We start from the raw sequence: 24,007 nt of genomic DNA on the forward strand, positions 1-24,007 counted from the left end.
GCACACACTGTCTGTTTTGTTTCTATTTTTTAACTGAGCTGCAGAAAACGGCATGAAATGGTACTGACTCTGTCTCTGTACTAGCGCCCCATGTACAGAGGAAAACTTTTCATTCACCTAAAATGAAGAGTTCTCATTCTTGCTTAGCTACTAATTCTACAAGTGTCCTTTGGCAAAGTAGCTAATGTCATGCTGTGGTTTATTGTTTTCATAATGGGATGAAGAGCTTATCAGAGAAGGTAATATTACATACTTCTTCAGAGCTGCTCTTCTTTGCGTGTAATGCAGGGGACCTTTGACACAGTTTTCAATAGATCCGTTTTAAATTCCTGTTTTAACACAGTTTCTTCTGAGATTTGACTAATCGAACACCTTTATCTAGTTTGCAAAACACCATGAACTGCCTAGGTTAGCTCACTTTTGAACTCAGAAACCTAAATATTATGGGAAAGAATGAGTTTCTACATGAGAATGTTGTAATAATATAAGGCTTGGTGTGCTCCACATCTGTTTGATGGTTTGGATGTTTTCCTGTGACTGGATTGTAACCAGGCAGATTGGTTTTTGCCTGAGTGTACCGTCGTTGTGTTAAGATGCCCCCTTTTGTGTTTAATACTTCTGCAATGCTTTTCCCTAGCTGTATCAGCAGTACTGTGTACTAGGAGGACCATTTTCTACTGTCTTACCACTGAGATGCCTTCTCATTAATTAGTTGCTTCCAGACACTCATCAGTTGAGCTACTATGCAGATATGTATTCTTAAACAGTTTATTTTTTTTTTAAGACAAAAAAAATGGTGGCGCAAGTTATTTTTAAAATTTGTGATAATACTGTCTATGAAATATTTTTTTCATAATAAACTTTGTGACAAGAACATTAGAAGCATTAATGCTCAAATAATACCTTTATGCTAAGTGAATGAAGGGTAATAGACTAGCAGCATTCTCTTTGACATTCTGAGCATTTGTGTTGCCCTCTCCCGAAGTTTTTGCCACAGCTGAAGCCATCGTTATGGCTGTTACCAGTTAGGTTACTTTCTCATTTCATATCCTATCTCAAGCATTAGTTTTGCCCTTACCATTGTGTCCTTCGGTCACTGAATCTCTGCTGTGGTGTTGCATCTTTGTCATTTCTTTCATGCAACTTTGAGCAGGGAAAAATTCTTTCAGAGCTGAGGTCAAAGACAATTTTGTATCTCATCCCTCCTTGAGTCTGACCTTTGTTGCTATAATAAGTTACTGTCCTTGATCTACATTTTTCTAATTTACATGGGCGAGAGTGAGTGTGTGTGTTTAAGTACGCAGAATCGGGAACCATATTTCTGGCTTGTCCTGCTTTCTTCTCTTTGAATTCTGACTTAAGATCATAAGCTCTTCAGAGCAAATTTACTATTTTTGGGAAATACAATAGATTGTAATTGACATAAATTAAACAGAATTACTGGTACAAGAACAAAATCTGATCCTGTGTGTGATAGGGCCATACTTACAGGAGCATGTTGATATATCCAGCGTACATATATGTATGGTGCTTTGCTAGATAAAGTGTGCTTGCATGAGTAATACTAATCACAGAATACCACTTCACATTTCTCTGAAAACAGGTGATGTTCTCTCTGTGTGAATTGCTGGATAGCAGCTCAAGTAAAAAAAATTCCTCACTTCATCCTTTATAAACAAAACAAAGGTATATCAAACTCATCAAAAATTTCCATTTGGAAAGTAGGAGGAATAAGCAAGAGCTAGCAGCCTGTTATGATCAGCCCATCAAGCATTCGTATCTGATGAGTAAGGGAAGTGTTGCAAACTCTTGTGTTTTAAAGTCAAGAGCAACTAAAACTATGAATGTAGCTGTGCTAAGTCTCTTGTATTCTCCTTGTCCTGTTTATCCTATTTCTACTTGAGATACCCAGATGACAAGTATATGCTGTTTATGGAGCCAAACTAAGGAATTTTGCACTGTTTTATGGAATGCGAACTAAATACAAATGTGACTTTAAAAGAAATATCTTTCTGAAGATAAAGGAATTGGTACATTCTGAGATGGGTACATAGTTCTCAGTAGCATATAACAAAGTCTGTGTGTACCCTATATATCATAAATACAGACATACCTTGAGGTATGTACATATCAAGTACAAATGTATGTTTACAATTAGGCCGATTTGATATCTGAATTATGATATACCAGAGATCTGAGACAAAACAGAAATGTGCCTGTTTTCAGCAACGTGAGTAGAACATGTCAAGCAATTTACCAGTGTGATGAAATCACCTCCAAAAAACAAAGTATGTTTTGTTAATTCAAGGTCTGTGGTCTCTTGAGAGTAGAGTTTCCTGGGACCATGAACTCCCTGTGAGATTGCTGGAGTTGAGGGCCAAAAGATCTTAAGAATTTTGTGGCCATTTCTTGTCAGATAAAAAATAATAGTATTAGCAATAATATTACCCTATAGTTCTTTATTTCATTAGTAGAAAATCGGGCCACTAATTCAGGAACCCTAAGTAAGGTTCTTTCTTCCCCTCATTTTAATTGCAAAAAAGTGTTTGGATTTTCATAGATGTAGGTGAGTTATAGCATTCCTTAATGCCAATAAAAGCTCAGGAATGATGCTTATAGAGGTCAAGTAAATTAATTTGATACTGTGGAGTTATGTATTTAACTCAGACTTCTTTGGTTTAAAATGTAGCCCTAATATTAAAAGCAGTTTAGGTAGCTGTGCTGTGGGCCTTGTACCTGGTCTTCTTGACTTGCTGTTACTTCGTAGTAGGTTTTGAATGCCTCTTAAATGATGAACAAAGAAACAGAGCTCACTTTTTGCCTGTAAAGCCAAACTGGCGAGGATCCTTATTATGCAGTCTAATAGTCTCCAGAGTACCAACCATCACACACATGGTGGAGAAGAGGCAGAACTGTAATTCTTCATTCTGCAATGCACTGAAGAGCTGTTGTAGCTGGCCTAGAACAGAGGGACACATCCACTGCAAAGCAAAGACTTTGTAGCTTCAGTTCTCTAGGAGAGATTTATGCTTTCCTCAAACTCAAGAACTCTGTGCTGGGTGACCTTGGCTGGCTGTTCTCTCACTCCCCCTCCTCAGCAGGACATGGCAAGAAAATAAGATGAAAAGATGAGAGGGACATCACTCATCAGTTACTGTCACAGGCAAAACAGGCTTGAGAAAGAATAATTTATTGCTAATTAAAAATGTAGTAGGTTAGTGGCAAAAAACCACCAAACTAAAGCCACCTTCCCCTCACACCGTTTCTTCCCAAATTCAACTTCACTCCTTCCTTCCTAACTCTTCTGCCACTGCCTGCCAGGAGCCTGCTCCAGTGTGGGCTTTCCATGGGCTGCAGTTTCCTTCAGGGCACCTCCACCTGCCCTGGGTGGGGTCTTCCATGAGCTACAGGAGAACAACCTGCATCACCATGATCTTCTCCATGGGCTGCAAGGGCATCTCTGCTCTGGCACCTGGAGCACCTCCCGCCCCTCCTTCTTCACTGACCTTGGTGTCTCCAGGGCTGTTTCTCTCACATTTTCTCACTCCTCTCTCCCAGCTGCTGTTGAGGAGCTTTTTTACCTTTCCTTAACTATGTTATCGCAGAGGTGCCACCAGTGTCACTCATGGGCTCAACTTTGGCCAGCGGTGGGTCTGTCTTGGAGCCAGCTGGAACTGGCTCTGTCCAACACGGGGGCAGCTCCTGGTCTCTTCTCACAGAGGCCACCCCTGCAGCCTCCCTGTCCTTCCTGGGCCCACACCCATCATAATCAAACAACCTGGCCATATAAACCCAGCACTGGCTCCTACTGTTACTCCAAAGCAATATGCTCAGGTGTATTCCTTACAGAAATGATGCAATTTTTAGAGGGTATTGTCATTAAGTGATTCTCTCTCTTGCCAACATCTTTGCTACTTTGCTGTGTTCCTAACAGTATTCTCTAACTTGGACAATGTAGAGTTAAGTACATTTGGACATGTTTCTTTAGAAACTTTTAATCCTTTTAATTATGGAGTGACATGATTATTAATTAAACTGTAGATCAAGCTCTATTATTGTTCCACTTCCATGACTTGATTTTTCAAAATTTAATCCTTTTTGTTTTGTTAAAGAGTCTGCAGTGTCTAGATATACAGGCAGAATCAATACCATAGCACACATTTTACCTTGTTCCCTGTAATGTATTTTAATTAGAACCTGAAGATTTGCTGCTGCCCAAAAGGTATTATGGGGAAGAGACTGGGAGGGGTAAGTGGCTTCTGTGGTTCTGTTGCATTGTTGATACTGTGCCAGATCTGCTTTTGGCTGGGTGTTTTCACTTGTAGCTCTTTTTCAAGTAAGAAATCCTTCCTGATTGTTAGCAGGGCTGCAAGCCAGTTGCTATGGTATTCAGCTTCTTTTTTTTTTACCTTTAACCAATCGGTTTGCTTTTGTGATGATTCAGCCCAGAATAAGAAATCGGTCACACAGGCTAAAGCTGTGATCAAAAGAGCAGCTATTGTTGGCTTGAAAATCTATAGAGGTTGGGAGAACAGCAGAATTTCAGTTTCAAGAAAATATTTATCACAGTCTGTGTTTATGGTATATATTCTAATGTTTAATTAAATCCTAATAAAGGTGGTAATAGTGGTAGTACTTTTTCAGGATGATGATAAAAAATTGAATCACTTACCTAATTTCTGTATGTTGTTTTATCACCCCAAAGGCATTAGTATTTTCCTGCTAAAAAATTATCAGGTATTGTTATTCTGTGGCCATCTTTGATTGGTTTTCATTGTGTTACTAAATGGTAGTATGTTTCTGAAAGGATATTATTTGCTAGTGGCATATTAACAAACTCTGCTGCTTATCTTCTCAATTTTAGTAGTGTTCTTTGGCTAATTGGCAAATGCTGGAAGACTGCTAAATGATGTAGAAGGATTTTAAAGTCATAGTGGTGCTGATATGAACCTGCAGTGATCCAAGGATAAAAGAAAGACAAGGTAGTTAAAGAGAAGTGTATTCTAAAAGATGAACTATGCAAAAAGGGAGGATGGACTTTTGTGGGTCTTCTGCAGGTTTTAAGAAGTTCTTGTCTGCTTTCATGCAAAGGAGCTTCTTTCTGAAGTAATGGCTACACCACAAATAAAACTGTTAAATCTAGAATTTGGATTTAAATTTAAAAATCATTAGAAATCACACTTGTAAAAGACAGCGTTACATACCAAAAGGCCATCAAAATCTAGACAGTGCACTTGATAACAATAAGTGTGTGAAAACACATATTTGAATTTGGAAATAACTAGACCAAAAAAAAAAAGATTTCCTGTAGGAATGCTTTTGGTGTGTGTGCTCTGTACAATACAGTGGCACAATCTTTTCCCAGTGGACAGCAAGATCTCCTGAAGAAGTCTTTGCTTATTGCTCCCGGAAGTCTCATGAGAGCTTTCATTTTCTTTCCAGCACCTTGCATGGTAGCCCTTCTTTTTCTGTGTACAGGTAACAATGTCCCATTGTGGACTCAAATGCAGGCAGTGAATAATGATATCTCTGCTCTCACTGACTATGAACAAAACCATCTCCCAGTTATCAAGAGTTTAACTAAGAGTAGTAACCAAATGATGAAGTTGAATCTTGGAGAGGCTTTAAGTGATGCTGGTAGAGACCATGAACTTTTCCACCTCTGTAATATCTCAGTTTCAGTGTTTGAATTCCTCATTGTCACTGGGCATCCAGGTAAACCTCAGCATGCTGTGTATTTGCCACCAGAATAGTAAAGCAATCGGCTATGATGTTCAGGACATACAGGTTTCTCAGCACATGGTACATGACTCTGCAAGAGATCAAGAAGATGATGTGCATCAGCTCATCAAACAGAATGAAAAATCCGCTTTCCAAGATAGTACCAAAAAACCCCCCACCAAAACCAAAATCCTCGAGGCTTGTCACAGCAAACTAAAAGGAAGAGTAAAACTCGTACTTGTTTATAGTATGTAATGTCTTAATTGGTTGCACTGGAATTCCTGCGTGCTGTTAAGTGGAATGTGGAGACCTGCTCATTGAGTGTTTACCCAAACAGGCTAAAGTCTTTTTAGGTTAATTATTAATTTTTATTTATGTCAAATCTATGCTTTAAACACATGCTCAAGGGATAAACTCCCATGTTTTTCAGTGAAATGAAAACGCTAGAAAAATCTGGATGGGTCAAGAGATTAGAGTTTATGGTTTTGGATGGCCAAATTTAATGTGTGTGGTGTTTCACATTTGTTAGGTGCCACTGAATGTCTGAGAACATAAAAAGCATACATCCAAGAGATATGGCTCTTAGGCATGTCTTCTTTTAACAAATATGATTTTGATGGCACAGTTCACTGATGTTTTATTTTCTGATGTTTTCATATAAGCTTTTTATTTGTTAGATGAACTTTTTATTGTTTGTTAGTGTTCTTTAACTTATTTTTAAGAGCTATATACTAAGTTACAAGATACGTACAAATAACCAGCAGTTACTATGGCATTATAGTCATCAGAGTATGGCAGATAGTTTTACACTATAATAAATGTGGGATATTTTATATAGGTTTTCTCTTAATTTAGAAATAAATTTATAAGTACATGAGAGAGAGCAAAGAATGAGAGTTGTTCTTCTTGGACATAGCTTTTTGGTGGCTTGCATTCAAAATGTATAGAGGGCAATTTTGAAAAATAATGGTAATTTGTAACTGTTGCAGATATTAAAAATACTGTGGAAATCATCCTGAAGATGATTATGAAATCAAAATACTCATAAGTACATCACTTGTATTTAACTGACAATTGATGTCTTTGGTCCGTGTTTTCACTCAGTGATGGGAATATAGTTGAGTTTATTGGGGATAATTGATTGAAATGTAAAAGTGAAAAACCTCAACAAATGACTCCTAGTGAAATGACAGGAATACAACTTGCCAGAGTTCTCATAGAGTTGTCTGCTGCCAATAAATGCTTAGATGAGGTCTTTCAGTTGAGGCATAGATGATCTAAAGGTAAATTAATTTATTCTTTATTCAGGCACCACAGTCATTGATCATATAATTTAAAGTGTTGAGCATCTAAAATTCTTAAGCCAGAAGGTGGGGAAGAATATTCAAACTGTTGAAAGTATTTTCTGCTGTGGCCCTTGCATTTTAATACTTCTGCAAGAACATCTATACAAGATATTAATTTTAGTAGTTTTTGGGGTTACATCTAAAGTACATGTTTATTCCTATATGACTTCACTTACAAATTGCCCTTGACTAATAATTGCCTGTCTCTGCTTGCTCCCCAGCTTGTAAGGCAAGTCATAAGGGACAGGATTTCATTTAGTAGAGCTCTGCGTTTTTAGGGAAAGTGCAATGTTAGAGACGGGAAGTGTATTTAAATTTGGTTATATAAAAATACTCTGTGCACTGATCTGTTGTTCAAAGACATGACTTGCTGCATGTCTCTTTATTTGCCTTTCACATGTTACATACACATAGTGATAGTTCTTCACTGCTTACACTGAATATTTGCAAGTAGTGATAGACACCCTGCTGGTGTAAGTACTGTAGCTCCACTTTTGGAAATTATAACAGAGATATGATGGTCTGCATACCCAGAGGATGTGCCCCATTTCCACCAAAAGAATACTGTGGACTTGATTCAGATTCACCATTTATTAGAAGTACTGCTTTTAATAGTGCAAAAGTAAGTAGAAAGAAAACTCTCTTATGAGCAGGATGATTGCAGATACACACCTGAGTAACTAACTTGAATGGATTGCTGCTCTCTGGACTAGATTCACATAATGACAAATGCCTTCATAAAAAGGACTGCTTTGATACAGCAATTCATCTTTCTGAATTTCAAAGTTCTGCAAATTTAAATGGAAGTATGGGTAAATAAGCATTGAAATCATCCTGGCATGTATAATAGATTTTTTTTTTTTTCCCTATTCAGTACTTATATGTATTTGCTTTCCAATGTATCTTCTAGAAAAGAAAGGGTTTTGAAGAAAAGTGGAAGATACAAATTAAAATGGAGAATATATTTCCACACAGATTCATGAGGTTTTTCTCTTTGATGCTATACAGACCTGGGATGAGGCATTGATGCTCTGCTTTGAATACAAATATTAATATAAAATGGGTTCCTTAACTTCCTCTCCTTCTGTTCTGGTGACAGAAATAAAGTTTATTTCTCTGAAATGGAGCATTTTATTTTATGCTTGTATGATTTTTTTTTTCCTTAGCACTTTTTGATTTTTCATGAGGAAGATCCTCCCTTTAAAAGGGAAAGAGTACCTGTTCTCTAGATCCTGTAGACTGATTTTCTGGGGTCCATTTTAAATTTTATTGACTGAAGCTGTTAATGCTTCTTAAAACACTGCTTCAGCAAGCATTCTGTTGAACTGTTCTTCATGAAGGGTAAACTGATTAATGAGTTGAATCCCTTCAACATCTGTACAATGGGTTTCACAGTAAGGAATTTTCAAGGTACTTAATTCTTTCAATGACTTAGATCAGGACTGACCTATCAGCACCTCCCTGGTAGTTCTAAAAATAGTACCTACTTCTTCAGGATTAGGAGTATAAGAGATGAAACTCTCTTGAGTCTCAGCTAATTACACTGATGCAAGTCAATAGAGGAGCTAGAAAGATCTGGGCTGCGGCTTGTGACTTACGCTCTTGTAAATCTGGGAATGCCACCGAGGAAGTATTTTTCTTCTGTGGAACTTATTGGGAGAACAAGGTGCTTGTTTGCTTACAGAGTCAATAGTTTTGTTCCTACTTGAAAAATTATCTTTAGATGAGGAAAGTTTTCACCATTTTTTTGTCTTGAATTTCTTTGTTTTTTAGGGAAAGCTATAAGGAAGCTTGTGCGCAAGGCGACTCTGGTGGCATCTAGAATCCTCAGATTTCCTTGACTGAATCCATCTGGGTTTAGCCCTAAATATAGTAGACAAGCTGCACTGCTTGCACTGATAGATTATATCTTCCAAATGATAGACCAAGGTACAGTCATGTATACTAACCATTTTTGATCTCATTTGACTCTTGATTCTGTTGCTTTTGGGGCAGTTGTGACAGTACGGTTTGTCCCTGTTGTTGTGGACTATATTTTTTTCAGTACTCTCAAAAAAAAATTAATTGAAAGAGACTTCTGGCCTGGTTCTGGCATTTGATGTTGCCAGCTCCTTACGAGTCTGCAGTGTGGTGGGAAACATCCTCTGCTGAGATTAACAAACTTGCCTTCAGTGGCAGGTAGACAGAGGGACTGTTGGCAGCATAACTTTGTTTGGTGTTACTACCCATGGAAAAAAAGTGAAAACCTAAAACAAAACTCCATTTCCTTTTTGACATGTATTTTCCATTTACTTTGTATGCTCAGCAATCATAAAATAAAACAGACTATGTTCTAACAAAGCATAGATCTTGACTATAAAATAACAGCTGTATCACCAAAAGAAAAAATAGGTCAATAAAGTACTACTCTAAGTGATAGTTAATAATTAAGTTTCTTTATATCTGCTTTGGTATCTCAGCTAGCTGTTGGCATGAGCAAGCAATCTCAGTGCCAACTTGCCTGCTTTCTGAGGTCAGAACTTCTCTTTGCTTTTGTTTTAGATGGGAAAAATCTTCTGTCTCCTACCTGTGTCTCTTCTGAACTATAGGGGAGATAACTTTAATAACACAGAATGTTACCAGTTTCAAGATGTTTTTGGAGTGGTGATGTTGGTTTGCATTTTAAAAGACTTTGGTATTCAGTAGAATTTATTGCTCTGCTTGGATTGTCCCTGACATCTAAAAATTAAGACTGATTAAGCATTTTTAAATTGTCTTATTTGAGCATGACATTGGTTGAATATTAATATTGATTTTTACATGATTTAGATTTTGAGCTGGAAGACTTCAAAGCTGTCTTGTCTTTTGACGAACGATGGGGATGAATGCTTCCTGCCTGTGTCTTCTCAGTTTCTTCATGGTGCATGTTGGGCTGCTGCTGTTCATTGCCTACATCTCCAAATCCTGAGCTTTATCCTTATTTTGGTGTTACGCCCAGATAAGAAACCTTCCAGTGGCCTCTCCCTAGTGCACAAAGTACTTGGGAGAGCATCTGGTGTCTGGAACGGGTGGTTGCAAGCTCAGATTGGCTGGCACATTTGGCCAGGTCTTTCTAGAGCAGATCCTACACCAACCATAGCCTAAATCATCAGCTGACCAAAATAAAGAAGTCTGTAGGTCATATACAATTTGTAAGCTGCATATGACTTTGAAGTTGATACATAAAATCTGTTTTCTGTTGTCTGGCAAAATAATATTAAAGAATGAATGCTACTGATATTCAGCCTTGCAGAATTGGTCTACAGATGATTCTCCTTTTGAATATAGTTATTTTAAAATATATATACTTGCTAAGAGGTTAATGAAAGGTTCCCATAATTCTCTTGTTCAATTAGTACAATACAGCAAATAATTGAAGAATATATCTATCTTTTCAATGGACAGCATATGTCTGTCTTTTCAATGGACAGCAACAGGTCACACCTTTGGCACACAGATAATTGTTAATTTTCTGTGTTATCATTAGTGGAAAAGGAAGATGAGTAAATCTTTGTTTGCTGCATTGTGATAGTGTCTGTGATGTCATTCAGCTGGTCTATAGCAGTTTGTGTCAAATGCTTCCCTTCCTTGTCCACCGCCAGTGTTTTGTGATATGTCTTTGTTGTATATCTATCTATACAGCATTTGGCAGGTCAAAGCACTGGATGAGGTAAATAAATTAATTTTCTTTGTTCTAGGAAATTCTGAAGTTATTAAATGATTGGTTTGGGTTATAAAGTATTGTGCTCATCTCTTTATTTACAATCCTTAGGAAAATTCTGACTGCCAACAAAATAATTTCTGAACAGGAAAAGCCCCGAGAGAGCTTCCAGAAACACTGGACACCACACTGGGAATATCTGGGAGCTGGCAAAGGAAACTGAAGTTAACCATAGGCTTTGGCATCAGGCTCTGGAGTTAATGCCTGCTGCGGACAGGCTGTTCCCAGCCCCTGAGAGGAGAGGGGACGGGCTCTCAACCACGCACTGCAGCAGGACTAGGGCTGTTGTGGGACAGCAGTGGCTGGCAGTGTAGATAGTATTGTAGCAGTAGTAAAATGCTGAAGATAGATAGTTTTAAAATCCAGCTAATAAATGAAAGGGATTTAATAGTCACTCATTACAAAGTTTAGAAATACCTGAGAACTGGGAACATTTTTAATGTAAAATGAAAAACGTGTCTTAATGAAGTATCCGAAAGTTAGGAAAAGCTGGAAATTTGCTCATGTTGCTTTTTGTCAGCAGCTTTTGTATTCAGCTGTACAATCACAAGCTAATTTTTCTTTACCTTATTAAATGTATAGAAAGGTATCTTGAAAAATAGTCATGTCAGATGAGTTTCTTCTATCATGGTTTTTGAAAGCTTGATCCAAAAACTCTCCCTTTATTTAAAAGGTCTTCACATATAACTAAATGCTTTTAATACAACTCAAGATGCTCCATTTAGGTACTAGCTTGAGTTAGAGTGTAATGATACACGGACCATCTTATTAGCTCCAACTATTCAGCACAAAGGGCTGAGGACAAATATCACCAGAAGTAAGTAGGAGAGGGTGCAGATTTGAAGTGTTCAGTGGAAGAAATCTCTAAGTTGGTTGTGGAGAGGACTGGTTGTGCTAATGTAATAAGCACACACTAGAGACCTTAGAGTGTAAGGAGGGAAAAGTTAATTTGGATTTTCAACTATTCATGGGATTCTATGGAGATAAAGCAATTATTAATAGAGGGTAAATCTGATCCATTTAGAAAGAACAGTCCATATAGTCGAAGGTTTCCACAACCAGTGGGCCTAATGGATTTGCTGCATTGATGAAATAGTGCAGAGTGGGAAACATGGTGGGAGGTAAGGCAGAAAACCAGAAATAAGCAGATCTTTAAATCTCATTGAAACTCATGGCAAGAGCATGAATATGGCACAATGGAGAGTTTCCAAATGAGGCTTCAGTCTCCTCTCTGTTAATATATGAGGAGTAAATATAATAGCGTTGCATGATGTTTGCTTTTGTAGAGGTTTATTTTATCTAGCTTCATTCCTGCCTAAAACCACACAAGTGGTTAAAACCCAAACATGGTTAGCAGCTAAACTGATGGTTCTCCAGCAGCAGAATACTGATATGAACTTTTATGTATGCTCGGCACTGTAACATCATTGACCGCTTGCTCGCCGCATTGCTATTTAATGCTGCTCTAGTCGCTTCTGACAAGGTGATGTACTGGCACATCAGGATCCTCTATTGGTACATCATGGGGAGACAGGATGATCAGCAACCGTGTTCCCTCGCGGGGCAGCGGTTATAAATACACTGCAGGAGGACATCACTTCTTAGCCTTCTCACTCTTTCAAAAGAGATTTTCAATTTTCTGCATTATGGAGATGGTGCTAATGCAAGCAGTCTCATAAGGCATAAGCAAAGATACCAAAACCTGATATGCGCTCCTGTGTCTTTGATTATGCAGTGCTATGGTTTTTGCCTTTAAAATGCACAAGTTTAATAACTAATGAACATACATTTCCGGTAACTTCCACACTTATGCACTGTTCCTTTGTTATAGAAGTTAAAAGCAAAATACTTGGAATTTCCCTGAGAAAACACGTAATTCTTACCTTTGAAGAAAACAGAAAATCTTACATCCAATATTAGTATTAGTTATTACATTTTAGTATTTTATTCTCATTGGGACAGCAATTAATGAAGATTAGTTTAAATATTAGCTTTAAAAAAAGTCATCTGCCACTTAGCGAATAGGACAAGTCATGATTAAAGAGTTAATATAATGACTAGGTAGTACACTTGCTCTTCAAAGTTTTAAATATTTTGTGAGCAAAAATTATGAAGTGGCAGTCACTTTCAATAGCTGATGATGTACCCTTATCTTCATATATTTAGAAATGTAAACAGCCAAGCTGATTTCTGTCTTCAGAAGTTGTGTAGAGTCTTTGCATGTTCTTGTGTAGCATGCAGTCTAGACATATCCTAGATCAGACTAAAATCTGAAAAAGTAAGCTGCTGATGCTATTTTATTTAGAAGTTATTTTTAAGCCCTCTTGTAACTACACTTAGCAACTTTTTGTTATCTGCTTTTTGTCAGTATAATTTAGATAGCTTGCTTTAATAATCGTAGTTGTTAATATATTGTTGCTTGATTGTTCTGCAATGAGGACATATTAGTTTCTGATTAATACGATGACTTAGACTAAAGCACATGGTCACTAAACAGTAATGCAGTAAATACAATGAAATGCAAAAGTTAAAATGGAACAAAACCCCTCCCCCCAAAAAACTAAACAAACCAACCAACCAAAAAAAAACCCACAACCAACCAAAAAACAAAATACAAGCCCCCAACCTCCTACAAACAGAAACAGAAACCCTCCCCCAACCTAAAACTGAGCAAATCTCAGACTGACTCCTCTCCATTTCCAAAATAAAAATCAACACACACACACAAAATAATGTATCCTTTTACAGTCTAAAAATGGTCTGATTCTGGAAGCGGATGTTAAGCTGTCACTGAGCGGTGCTTCCTAATGCTATCAGGACATTCTGCTGAAGGGGAAAATCCTCAAACTCTAAGAGTCCTTAAGGGTTATTGACAGAGATCTGCATAATTTCTGTTACATTTAATCAGGACTTTGGAATATGTTTATCCATGTTTTACCCATTAAAGTTTATGACTGATAAATTCAAAAGCAAGCATTCCATCTATAAGGTAACTGCTTTTGATACCAGATTGCTAAATGTAAAGGCAGTTAAGTCATTAGGACGTATGTGTTCTCCTCTGTTCTTTCCTAGCATTTTCACTGAACCTATAACATAAATAAATGACTCCATAAGCTCACAATATCTAGCTACATTTTATGTTTAATATGTATTTTAAATAATTTCTGTGCTGCTGCTGCTCTGGTAAAATTAGGATGTTGCAATGCTACTCAATAAAAACCAGGGGCCCTAGGGGCACTGCTTACAAATCGATGGAGTTAATTCGCATTGTTTCATATAGCAATTAATTATAATTTAAGCATAAAACCTGTTGACAAAAGCTAGCCTTTTAATTACTGGGTAACAGAAGGCCCAGGTTAAATAGTGGGTCATTGTTCGCTAAGTCTAAGGTGTTGGTGGGTTTGTGTGGTTGTTTTTTTTTTTTTTAATTTATTTTATTTATGTATTGACGTTTTTCTCTTCACAAAACCCTTATTTTTGTGTGAGAGCTGGCACAGCAGTTCCATGAGCACAGGAGCTCCTGTGGAGCACCGGCTGGGGTTCCTTGCAGCATCCCCAGCCCGTTTAGTTATGATACAGCTTTGGCACCAGTACTTGCTGAAACCACACTGTTCACAGGGCACTCTCATTGAAGTCAAGCTGTTGTAACACCTGGTGTCAGCATGTGGAGGAACAGAAAAAGAAAGCAGAAATTGTGGGTGTGGAGAAATTAGGCAGCTATCATTGCACTGAGCATTGTGTCCACTTGCTGCTTTGTTTCTGCCACAGTTGCAGCAGGAGAAAAGCTCAGTGTGGTTATTGACGTCTCTTGAGTACAACAAATCCGTATCTTTCTTTCTTATCTGTTGTTTAATTCTTAATCATTTGTAATAAAATATTCAGCTTTCTAGTCCATGGAATAATACTTAGCTGATCTGTTTTCCGTACTACAATAAACTAAACCAAACCAAAACCTCCTCATATGCAGATATTACAGTTGCATTGCTCACTGAATTTGTTACCAGATTGTTCCCTTTGTTTCCTGTTGATACAACCAATAATATATTGGATTTTAATCCAGCTTGTAGAAAACTATTTGATAAACAAATGTGTTATGTAGGAAAATGAATATGATTTTTAATAGCTTGGGAAACTGCTATGTTGCAAAATGCTTTTATGAAAACTTTAATAGGCATGGACCTCTTAAAACAGATATAAGGCAGGGGAAGAAGAGACTGCTATGGAGACTTAGTTTGATTAAAATGTTTTGGCAAAGAATCCTTAATTATTTTAAAGAAAGCCACAGTGGAGTCTTTTCTCTTGTGCTGATAAGAAACTGGGAAGTTTTCATATTGCATTCAAATGTGCGATGTGAAATGAATTAGTTATTAGCTATATCTCCTTGGGGCATAGGCACTATAAATAGCTTTTCCAAGTCTATTGCTTTATTCTGCTCTGCACTGTATTGTCAAATTGCAGAGTAAAAATGTCTCAAATCAGTTGCACTCTGAAGCAATGCATATGATACAGATTTGGCTTTTGCAGACCAAGGTTTATTTTAATGGCACACAAGCAAACGGAGGACTCCTTGGTTCACCAACACCTAATTTTCAGAGTCCCAGAAAAAACAAAACACCTGTTTTTTGTATCATCTGTGATTGTTGTCAACAAAAACAAGAAGGGGGAATCTAGGTGTAATTGTTGAATGAGATCTATGATACTATAAATAAATGTGAAAAAAGGCTTTTTCATTTGGCCTGCAAAGAGCCCTTACTGTGAAGGCAGCTATCAGCTGCATTTGCTTTATGTATTGTCATAATAGCAAACAGAAGTGAACTGAGGCCATAAATTATTTTACAGCTTTGAACTTTTAAAAGGGATCTGAACCCAGAAGACCATGGTGTTTTTTGTGGTACATGAACTATGGCATGCTGTTTATCTAGAGTTTTCTTTTGAGTGAATTCCCTGAGCTTGTGCTGAGCTCTGTGAGTGTCCACCTTGTTCGGTAATGCTGTAGAAGCAGGGGAGAACATGGCAGGAGGAGGGAGGACCATTTTCCATCCACTTCCCATGTTGAGGCAACTTGGGAATGGAGAGAATTTGGTTTCAGACTTACCCTGGGGAGTCTGAAGGCACTGTTTTCAATTTTACTTTCTATCAGGTGAGAGGCAAAGCAGGACTGAGACCTTCAGTGTCCCTGCTGTCAGCTGAGCCACCACCCTGGGCAGTGATGGACAATAGGGTCTGTGGTCCCACCACAGCAGGCTCTGAGCATATCCCGTACCAAACATAAAACCTACTGCACTGTTGCTTATCCTGCTCTGCATCCCTGGTCTCACTGAGTGTGGCACTTTGTGGCATCACAATATTTTTTTCCATATCAGTGTCTTGAGGTTTAAATTACTACCAGGTGGCCAGGATCCAAGAGCTGAGAGTTGGGGAGAGAATAACAAAGGTAAAGGTAATTACAGGCAATTGAGTAATTAGCAGCAATGTGGGGAGGTAAGCAAGTGTGCTTAGCTACTCCTCTCGTTACGTTAATGTTCTTGTTCATTTGGTTGCATCAATAAAATACTGCAAGACAAAATGTATATTGCTTTACACTGCCTGCAAATTTTCTACTGGAGTGAAAAATAGTAACTATAGGTTTAACACATATTAAATATTTTCATGTATTATGGTGTATTTCAACTTGCTTGAGTGATCTTGCATGCTGCCTTGGAGGGATGTATCATAAATACAATTATTATTATCCTTTATGCCAAAATGACATTGACATTGGTTGAGATTCTCATGTGAACTGAACAGCATAGCTCCAGTGAAGGAAAAGGACAGATTTGGTACCTTCTGTTTAAGTTGTCAAGGTTGGCTGAATTCTCAGTTAATTTAAAATCCTGCTTTATGGCCTCTATTACACAGGTTTCTGCCCCCTCCTTGAAATCTCTCTTCTGGAGTGACAAAATGGAACCATAAATGTTGCTGCTTTTTGTAGATTTTTTTTTTCCTCTGCTTTATTGTAGGTGGCTTTGTTTTTGCTCTTTTTAAGGTAACAATCTGTGTTGCTTCATAGGCTTGTAGGGAGGTCTTTCTACTTCTTTTTGCCTGTAATGTAAGTCTTTAGCACCGAACGAAAAACCAGATGATTCCATTTTAAAATGCATATGGAGTCCTCATTTTCTGTGGCTGGCAAACTTTCCCATTTATCCCTCAGCCAACTTCTATCCAGTCCACTGGTTCTCCTCCTCTGTGTCATGCTTGCTCACTTTTGCAGATTAGTTTTTTGTTGGAGACTCTATTAAAATGGCATTGGAGATTCACATAAATTATCTCTGCAGCTTTCACTTGCTTTTTGGTGTTGTGAAGGATTTACTAATATTTCTCCAATGCAGCCTGTATTCTCTAAATCAGTACCAAGTGTTTTTCTAATTTGTGTATTAAGCAGTACTTTTAATGAAGTAAAATATTAAGTATGTTATGTAAACTTTAATCATGGGGGAAAGGAAGCAGAGAAAGCCTGTCAATTTGGCTTGTCCTTTCCACAGCTATTAAACCTTCCCTGAAGTAAATTCAGCTGAGCCCTTCCTGCCAGGAGCAGCCCTGGTAGCTCCTGTGCCTTTGAGGAGCCTTTCTGAGGTGCAATTCTTGTTCTTTGTTTCATCAAAGTATGGGGGCAGCAGTTCCTGGTATCCTTTATTAGCAGAAAACTCTGAAATGAGGCTTTGCTTTTCCGTGTCTCTTCAGTTTGTTCCCACCAGAAGAGGAGAGCAGACTGAGCCTCCCTTTGCACTTTGAGATAGCTGTCCTTGAGCGCTGGAGTCTGAGCAGGGATTTATACTCACACAGGAAGAAAATACAAAATAAGTAGTTGTTTTGTGCATGTTTCACTCTTTGAAGTCATCAGGGAAATACCATTTGTTCGCAGTGCCGCAGTGTTTTACCATAAATGAGTAGAGCAGAGAACTCCTGTAATCCAGGTTCCAAATCTGATCAAAACTGCAGGACTGGAAGGTGCAGCCCCTGTGGTGCTCGGTGACAGGATGATGCAGACTAATGGGAGGCCGGCAGGGTGGGTGTGAACAGCCTGCTCGGTGCTGAACTCGTAAAACATTCACTGCTGTGGTCTCCGAGATGATGTTTTGTACATTTGAGACAATAATGAGTGTCCTTAACATTTTTAAGAGTTGGTGAAAATGATACAGTTTTATGTATTTATATATTTGTGTTGTGCAAAGCTGTGCCTGCAAGCCAGGTGTGAGTTAGCCCTTTATTTTGTTCTGAAAAACAGAACAGATTTTAAGACCTAAAAGTCTTCTTTATATAAGGTAGAACCTCACAGATTATTTCAATGTTTGTTTCTCTTCCAGTGAAATTTTAGAAATTTTGTTGTGAGTGAATTGTTTCTGCTTTGTTACAATTTCATTTTAAGGGACTAGACGTTAAGTTTGGGAAACTGATTTAGGGCCAAATTCCACAAGTGAGTTTTTATCATCTAAGAACCTTATAATTTGCTTGCGGTTCCCTTTTGAGCTGTCAAACTGAACAAAAACTGAACCTCCGTTACTTTTTAAATGTACCTCACAAGCACTGTAGTTTATTTAAGGGTTTCCTAACATTTATGATTGGTAGGTAGTGCATGTATAGGTATGAAGGTTAATTAAATCAAGAGGTGAAGTTTGTAGAACAGGGAATGCTTCATTAAGCCCTGTGTGAATTAACACGTACAATCTGTTCACAATACCCCAAGTGCCATTCACTGAGACAGTGTAATTACAGCTTACACACAGTTTCATTAGTTTGTGTTTCTTCTACTGTGGTTGACATGTATGTTGTCTTCACTGAAACCCTGGAATGGAGGAGGGACTGCTCGCTGGTGGGCATCTGAGCATACTGACATTCAGCAAATCATTTTCCCTTTGGGTTCTAAAATGTCTTATCCCAGATGTAATTAAGTTTGTAATTCATCAGCTGACACTTTTTTTTTTCCCCTCAAATTCCAGATCCAGCTGAAGACTTGTGAAATGGCCCTTGTACACTTTTTTTTTTTTTTGCTTTAAACAGATGGGAAACAATAATTATCTTTTCCCACTGCTCGTAGTTCATTTTTGTTTGGTTTATTTTTTATTTAAAAAGTTAATTCATTCATTTTTATTTCCGGGCAGGATATTATGACAACCTAAAGATGCAGTCTTTAAGACATATCTCTCTTTAATGTACGTGGTGTTCAGGCAACCATAAAATCTAGGTGACCGTGAAGATATGATGGCTTCAGTGAAAATGTAACTGTATAGATTCCCGAGAGTTTCTTTTAATAAAAACTTCTGCTACGAAGTGTGAATGCACTTAAATAGACTGAAGTGTTATCACCAGTCCAGGGAAATTTGCATCGCTTTTGGTATGTATTTAGTTGATTCTCAGAGAAGGACTCTTAAAGCTCCAGTTATGATCTCTGCAAGTCAGAGACCAGAAGCGTACATAAAAATCCTGGAACGTCACATGAACATATTTAATATTACCCTTATGATAAGTCCCATGGGCCTATTCAGGTGAGAGAAATTAAAGATGAGGAAACACTTGAATGCACAGGTCTGTAGACAGAAAAGCAATATTAATGAGGGTGATAAAGAGACTAGGAATCAGTGATGAGCTTTATTGCAAATCTTATCTGTATGTTATTTCTTTATATTAAAAAAAACCCAGCATAACTGTTTTTGTGTTAAGTTGCTAGGCTGATGTAAGAAGAGAATACAGCTGGGATGTAACAGAGGTAGCAATAAAACCAGCCTTTCATTGTCCTCTTAATATATTTAAATTTAAAAGGTTTGTGTTTAGAACTACTATATTAAGAGAGCACATGTTATGTCCATGCCATGTGGTGTCCCAGCTCTGCCAAACAGTGGCAAGTGCCAGAGTGGTCGTGATCTTCTGCCATCAGTCCTCTGGCTGTAGTCTGAAAATACTGAAAAGCTGAGAGCCTGCTCTGGTACTACTTTACCCTTTACTACCTTTTGTATTTTTTGGTATCTAATAAAGTAATAGTAAAATATTTCACAGAAACTTCCTGCCAAAATTTTCTCATGCCAGGGATTAGTGTTTTGTTTTGAGATGATGTCCTTAAGTCAGTGTCTGTGTTCTTTAGGTTTTTGATAGATTGTGTATATCTCCTGATTTCAGTGAGTTCTACTGTTGCTCAATACATTTCATGTAAGACCATAGCAATAAAACATGTATGAAATTCTACATGGATTTCAGTTAGATCTTAACAGTATATAAATTATTGCACAGACTTCACCTGAGGTAATTTCAGAAACCATTATCTGCCAAAACTATCTTAAATCATGGGACAGTGTTGCAGAAGTAGCATGTTTTGGGACGGAACTTCCAACTTTTGAGCATATAACGAAGAATTAGAGGAAAGCAGATGAGGGAACAAGGCAACTAAAATGTCATCCATTTGCATGATGTTAAGCCCACAAATGGGTCTTGGTGCTGCTGCACAGCACGGGCTGGATGGCAGGCAGACTGAGAGGAGGAAAAACTAGCATGACGGCTCATTTTAGGCGTGGTGTTTTGTGAATTTATGCATTGGGAGAGTATTGACTATTAGCTTTAGGATGATCCATAGGAGTTTTTAAAATATAAATATATATATATAATATTTGGCCTTTGAAGTGAAGGCTACATTGAATTGAGGCTGTCTTTTATTTGGGTCAATGCAACATACATCATGACTAAGAGCAGTTAGTTGTGTCTTCTCAAAATAAAAGGCCTTGTGTTATTTATTCACTTCAGTGCCACAAGAGCGTATGATGCCTTATAGGTGATTAAAATGAACATGCCACCAGAATCTTATAACTTTGACAGTGCACAGCAAGAGGTGACAAAAAAAGGCAGATAAGTACAGGAAGCTTGAGGGTTACAGTGGCAAAAGCTCATGAAAATGCTTTCATATACCAATAAAAGCTTTCACTTATGCCTCACATATGTTTCCTCACTGCATGTTGCCTGTGTGTCTTGCTGGTTATTTGATTTTTGGTTTTGTTAACGTATTCTACTTGCAGACTTTGGTCCTGATTTTGTTTCCCTTGAAGTCCTAGTGATTTAAACAGTGTTGGATCAATCTCAGTAAGCAAAGACTGTTGGGATGTGGCAATGAAGGAGCTGGCACTTTAAACTTATTTTAAAAGGAAGTGTTTTGTTAGAATGAATAACGAAGCACCCTATAATTGTTGTTGTTAATGTAATAGGTGTAATATTATGTACAAGAATAACACATGCTTCATTGTAACTACCCAAAGTGGAAAGGTTTGCTGTTCTTCGCGTTAGCATCCAACTTACCTCTGCGCATCATTTATCCAGAAAAATGTCTTATTTTCCACAATGTTGTGATTATTGTGGTGAGGATATGCAATTGTTTTGGGTTGGTGGTTGCCTATTTAGATAGATCTTTCTGTCCCAGTTAGTGAACTTTTGTCATAATAAGTGCTCACTGTGGATAAGTGCATAACTGCGTACATCTGACTTGAATCTCACTGATCTCCTTGTCTCAGTGATATTTTGGAGTAGATTCCTACTTAGTATAGAACGTTGTTATTATTAGCTTTAAGTGTGATGGTTTTTGCTTTTAATGAGATTTTTCTTACTCTTGTATCATAAGAAAATGGCAAATTAGTACATTTGCACAAATTGATGCTTTATCATGTCTTAAATGTTATGCCTCTAGTATTAAGCCTCTTGCTTGTGTTCCATCTATTCACTTTTGTCCTGTTTCTGCCATATCCTTTTAGCAGTATTGTTATTTCTTGTGAACTTATGTGTAATAATGTTTAATTATTCTAAAGGATTCCCATTAGCTTGATGCAAATTTTGGTGGATTTTTTTTGGTTGTTTGTTTTTTGTTTTTTTTTAAGTTTAAAATAATTTAGACTGATGTGCTCTGCATTGGCAGAACATATTCTCAAATGCATAGAGCAAACAGGATACATGTACATTATATGTCTTAACATGTGGAGAGAGGAGCAGACAACTTTGACATTTGTGTCTGAGTAGCAAACGGCAGAGTCTGGCTTTGTAACACATATATTTGTGTTATAACATTTACATGAAGGAGAACCACAGAAGTCAAAGAAATCTATTTCCCTTTCTGTGCAGATCCCATTATTTTCTGTGAAGGGGATTTGAGGGAGAAATTTCTTAACTATTCAGATACCTAAATATGCAGATCAATGGCTCATGAAAGCTGCAGAAATATCTGACTCTCTTTAAAATATTTTTAAACCCCATTTATTTTTGTCTTTTTTGGCCCTTCAAAAAAATATATCACTGCTGGTTTTGTTGATCATATGTACCTAAGAAGCCCCCAAAAATACAAAAACATTTAGTGTATGAAATGGAGACAGATGTTTAATAAATGTAACAAAATTTATTCACCTGTTTATGTGAGTGCTGCACATGTTTGATGGGTATAACTATTTATTAAACAGCTCACCCATGTGTTGCCAACGAGTGGATTAAATTCTAGTAAGTCTGCTTATGTAGCTCGATGCTCATGAATATGACCATGAGTCTATTTACACCTTTCCAACTGGGTTAAAATGTCAAAAAGATGTATTTTTGTAATATAAGTATCTCAATTCTTTTGACATTATTTTCTCTAGCGTGTTTTATATGCGTATATTTCTTTTATATTATCATCATGATGGTATTAATTTGGATGTGCAAATTAGCTCTTCATGATGTTGTCATGTCAGCATCTGGATTCAAGATGTGCTGTTTCATAAGCATCACATCCTATTGCATTTCATCAGAGAGTCCCCCTTTCCTAATCTAATTATTCATAAGGAACCTTGGGGATTGTACTAATGGGCATCTGAAGCTATAAAGAGTAATGAAAGTGGTTGTGTTACTGCTATGCAATTAAGTGTATATAGAATACCATTCATATAATTAAATTCAGAATTTTTACCACTCTTTTTCTCCTTTATAGTACATTAATTATTTCTCTGAAGTTAGAAATAATACTAATGGAGCTTAAGAGCTTTTTACAAGAGCTGTAGCATTTATAGTCACAAGTTGATTTTGGCTTTTGTTTTTAAAGGCTTTCATCAAATAAGTAACCAGTCTTATGAAATTATTTTTATGGATTTTTCATATTTTATGTGAAAAGGTGGAGGATGTTTCTGATTGAGGCAAAACATGAACTGCTGAGAAGCTGAGGGGGGATGTGCTGTGTGTTTCCCATTTAATATGATGTCCTTTGGTTTGGTTGGGTGCAATACACATTATGCTGCTGCTGGTAATGTGTATCAACAGCCATTGCAATTTGTAACTTCAGCATGACCTTTGGTCTGGGTTCAGTTTTCTGTCTTTGTTCATTTGAAATAAGTGTTTTGATGAATGAAGATAAAGAATTTAGATCAACAAGTCAATATGTTTTCCACTGATAATTCCATATTAATAAGGGCTGATGGTTAGTGTCTTTAAGGTCTAGTGACAATCTGATTGAGATCAATGACAGCTTTGCTTCACTTAGTTCAATGGGAGCAAGAATGAATCTTTAACCAGCAGAAAATTATAAACGCCAGCCTCTGTTCATGTGTCATTCAGTATGAACAAGAGTTTTTATGGTGCTGTCAGGCTGAAAAAAAATCCTTTTATTTTTTGATAACAAAGCTGCATTTAGCTGAAGTAATCCCTAGGTAGCCTGTTAGAGGTGTTCCAGCTTTGTTATTCCCAACAATAGGGAATGGGGCGACTCGCTGATTCTACTTAAGTAATGGTTGCTGCCCAAAATAGCTTTGGAGACTGCTGTGCTGCTGAAATTCTGCTGCAGACACCCTGCATCAACTGAGTTATCTTGAATTTTCATGTGAAATTCAGACTTTATTTTAATGCTATGGAGTACATGATATTAAATAGGTTGTGCAGTTCTGTTTTCCAGAACATCAGTGACAACCATGATGTTCCATGGCAATGCAGAGGGCAGGGGTTGTGAAAGCACCCTACATCTTTGGTTATACACAGCTGCTTGGGATCTCACCCCATGTTCTGGACTACCTTCCTTTTCTTGACCATAAAAATCCCCCTATAAATGAAAAATTGCTCATCTGCATATGAGCCTACTGCAAAACTGAGCAGTAGCTTCATGAAACAACTCTTCCAGGATATCCTCTTAGTTTTCTTCCCAGGTACCCACCAGGAGAAATGAGCTGTGAAGTTTGAATGA

At 37.4% G+C, this 24,007-nt stretch overlaps 1 protein-coding gene across 7 annotated transcripts in view; it reads left to right on the plus strand.

The window, feature by feature from the left end:
- The window catches only part of PPP2R2C (protein phosphatase 2 regulatory subunit Bgamma), a 201,984-nt gene that overhangs the window by 105,178 nt on the left and 72,799 nt on the right, over positions 1 to 24,007 (plus strand). For 2 of the 7 annotated variants that reach the window (XM_071808560.1, XM_065837461.2), the window contains exon 2: positions 8,841 to 8,996. The exons of the other annotated variants lie outside the window; for them this stretch is intronic. In XM_071808560.1, the coding sequence (XP_071664661.1) occupies positions 8,984 to 8,996 (13 nt within the window). In that variant the 5' untranslated portion in view covers positions 8,841 to 8,983. The remainder of the gene's footprint in view (positions 1 to 8,840; positions 8,997 to 24,007) is intronic. 7 annotated transcript variants of the gene reach the window in all.

This window comes from Patagioenas fasciata, chromosome 4 (genome assembly GCF_037038585.1).
Source record: "Patagioenas fasciata isolate bPatFas1 chromosome 4, bPatFas1.hap1, whole genome shotgun sequence".
NCBI lineage: Eukaryota > Metazoa > Chordata > Aves > Columbiformes > Columbidae > Patagioenas > Patagioenas fasciata.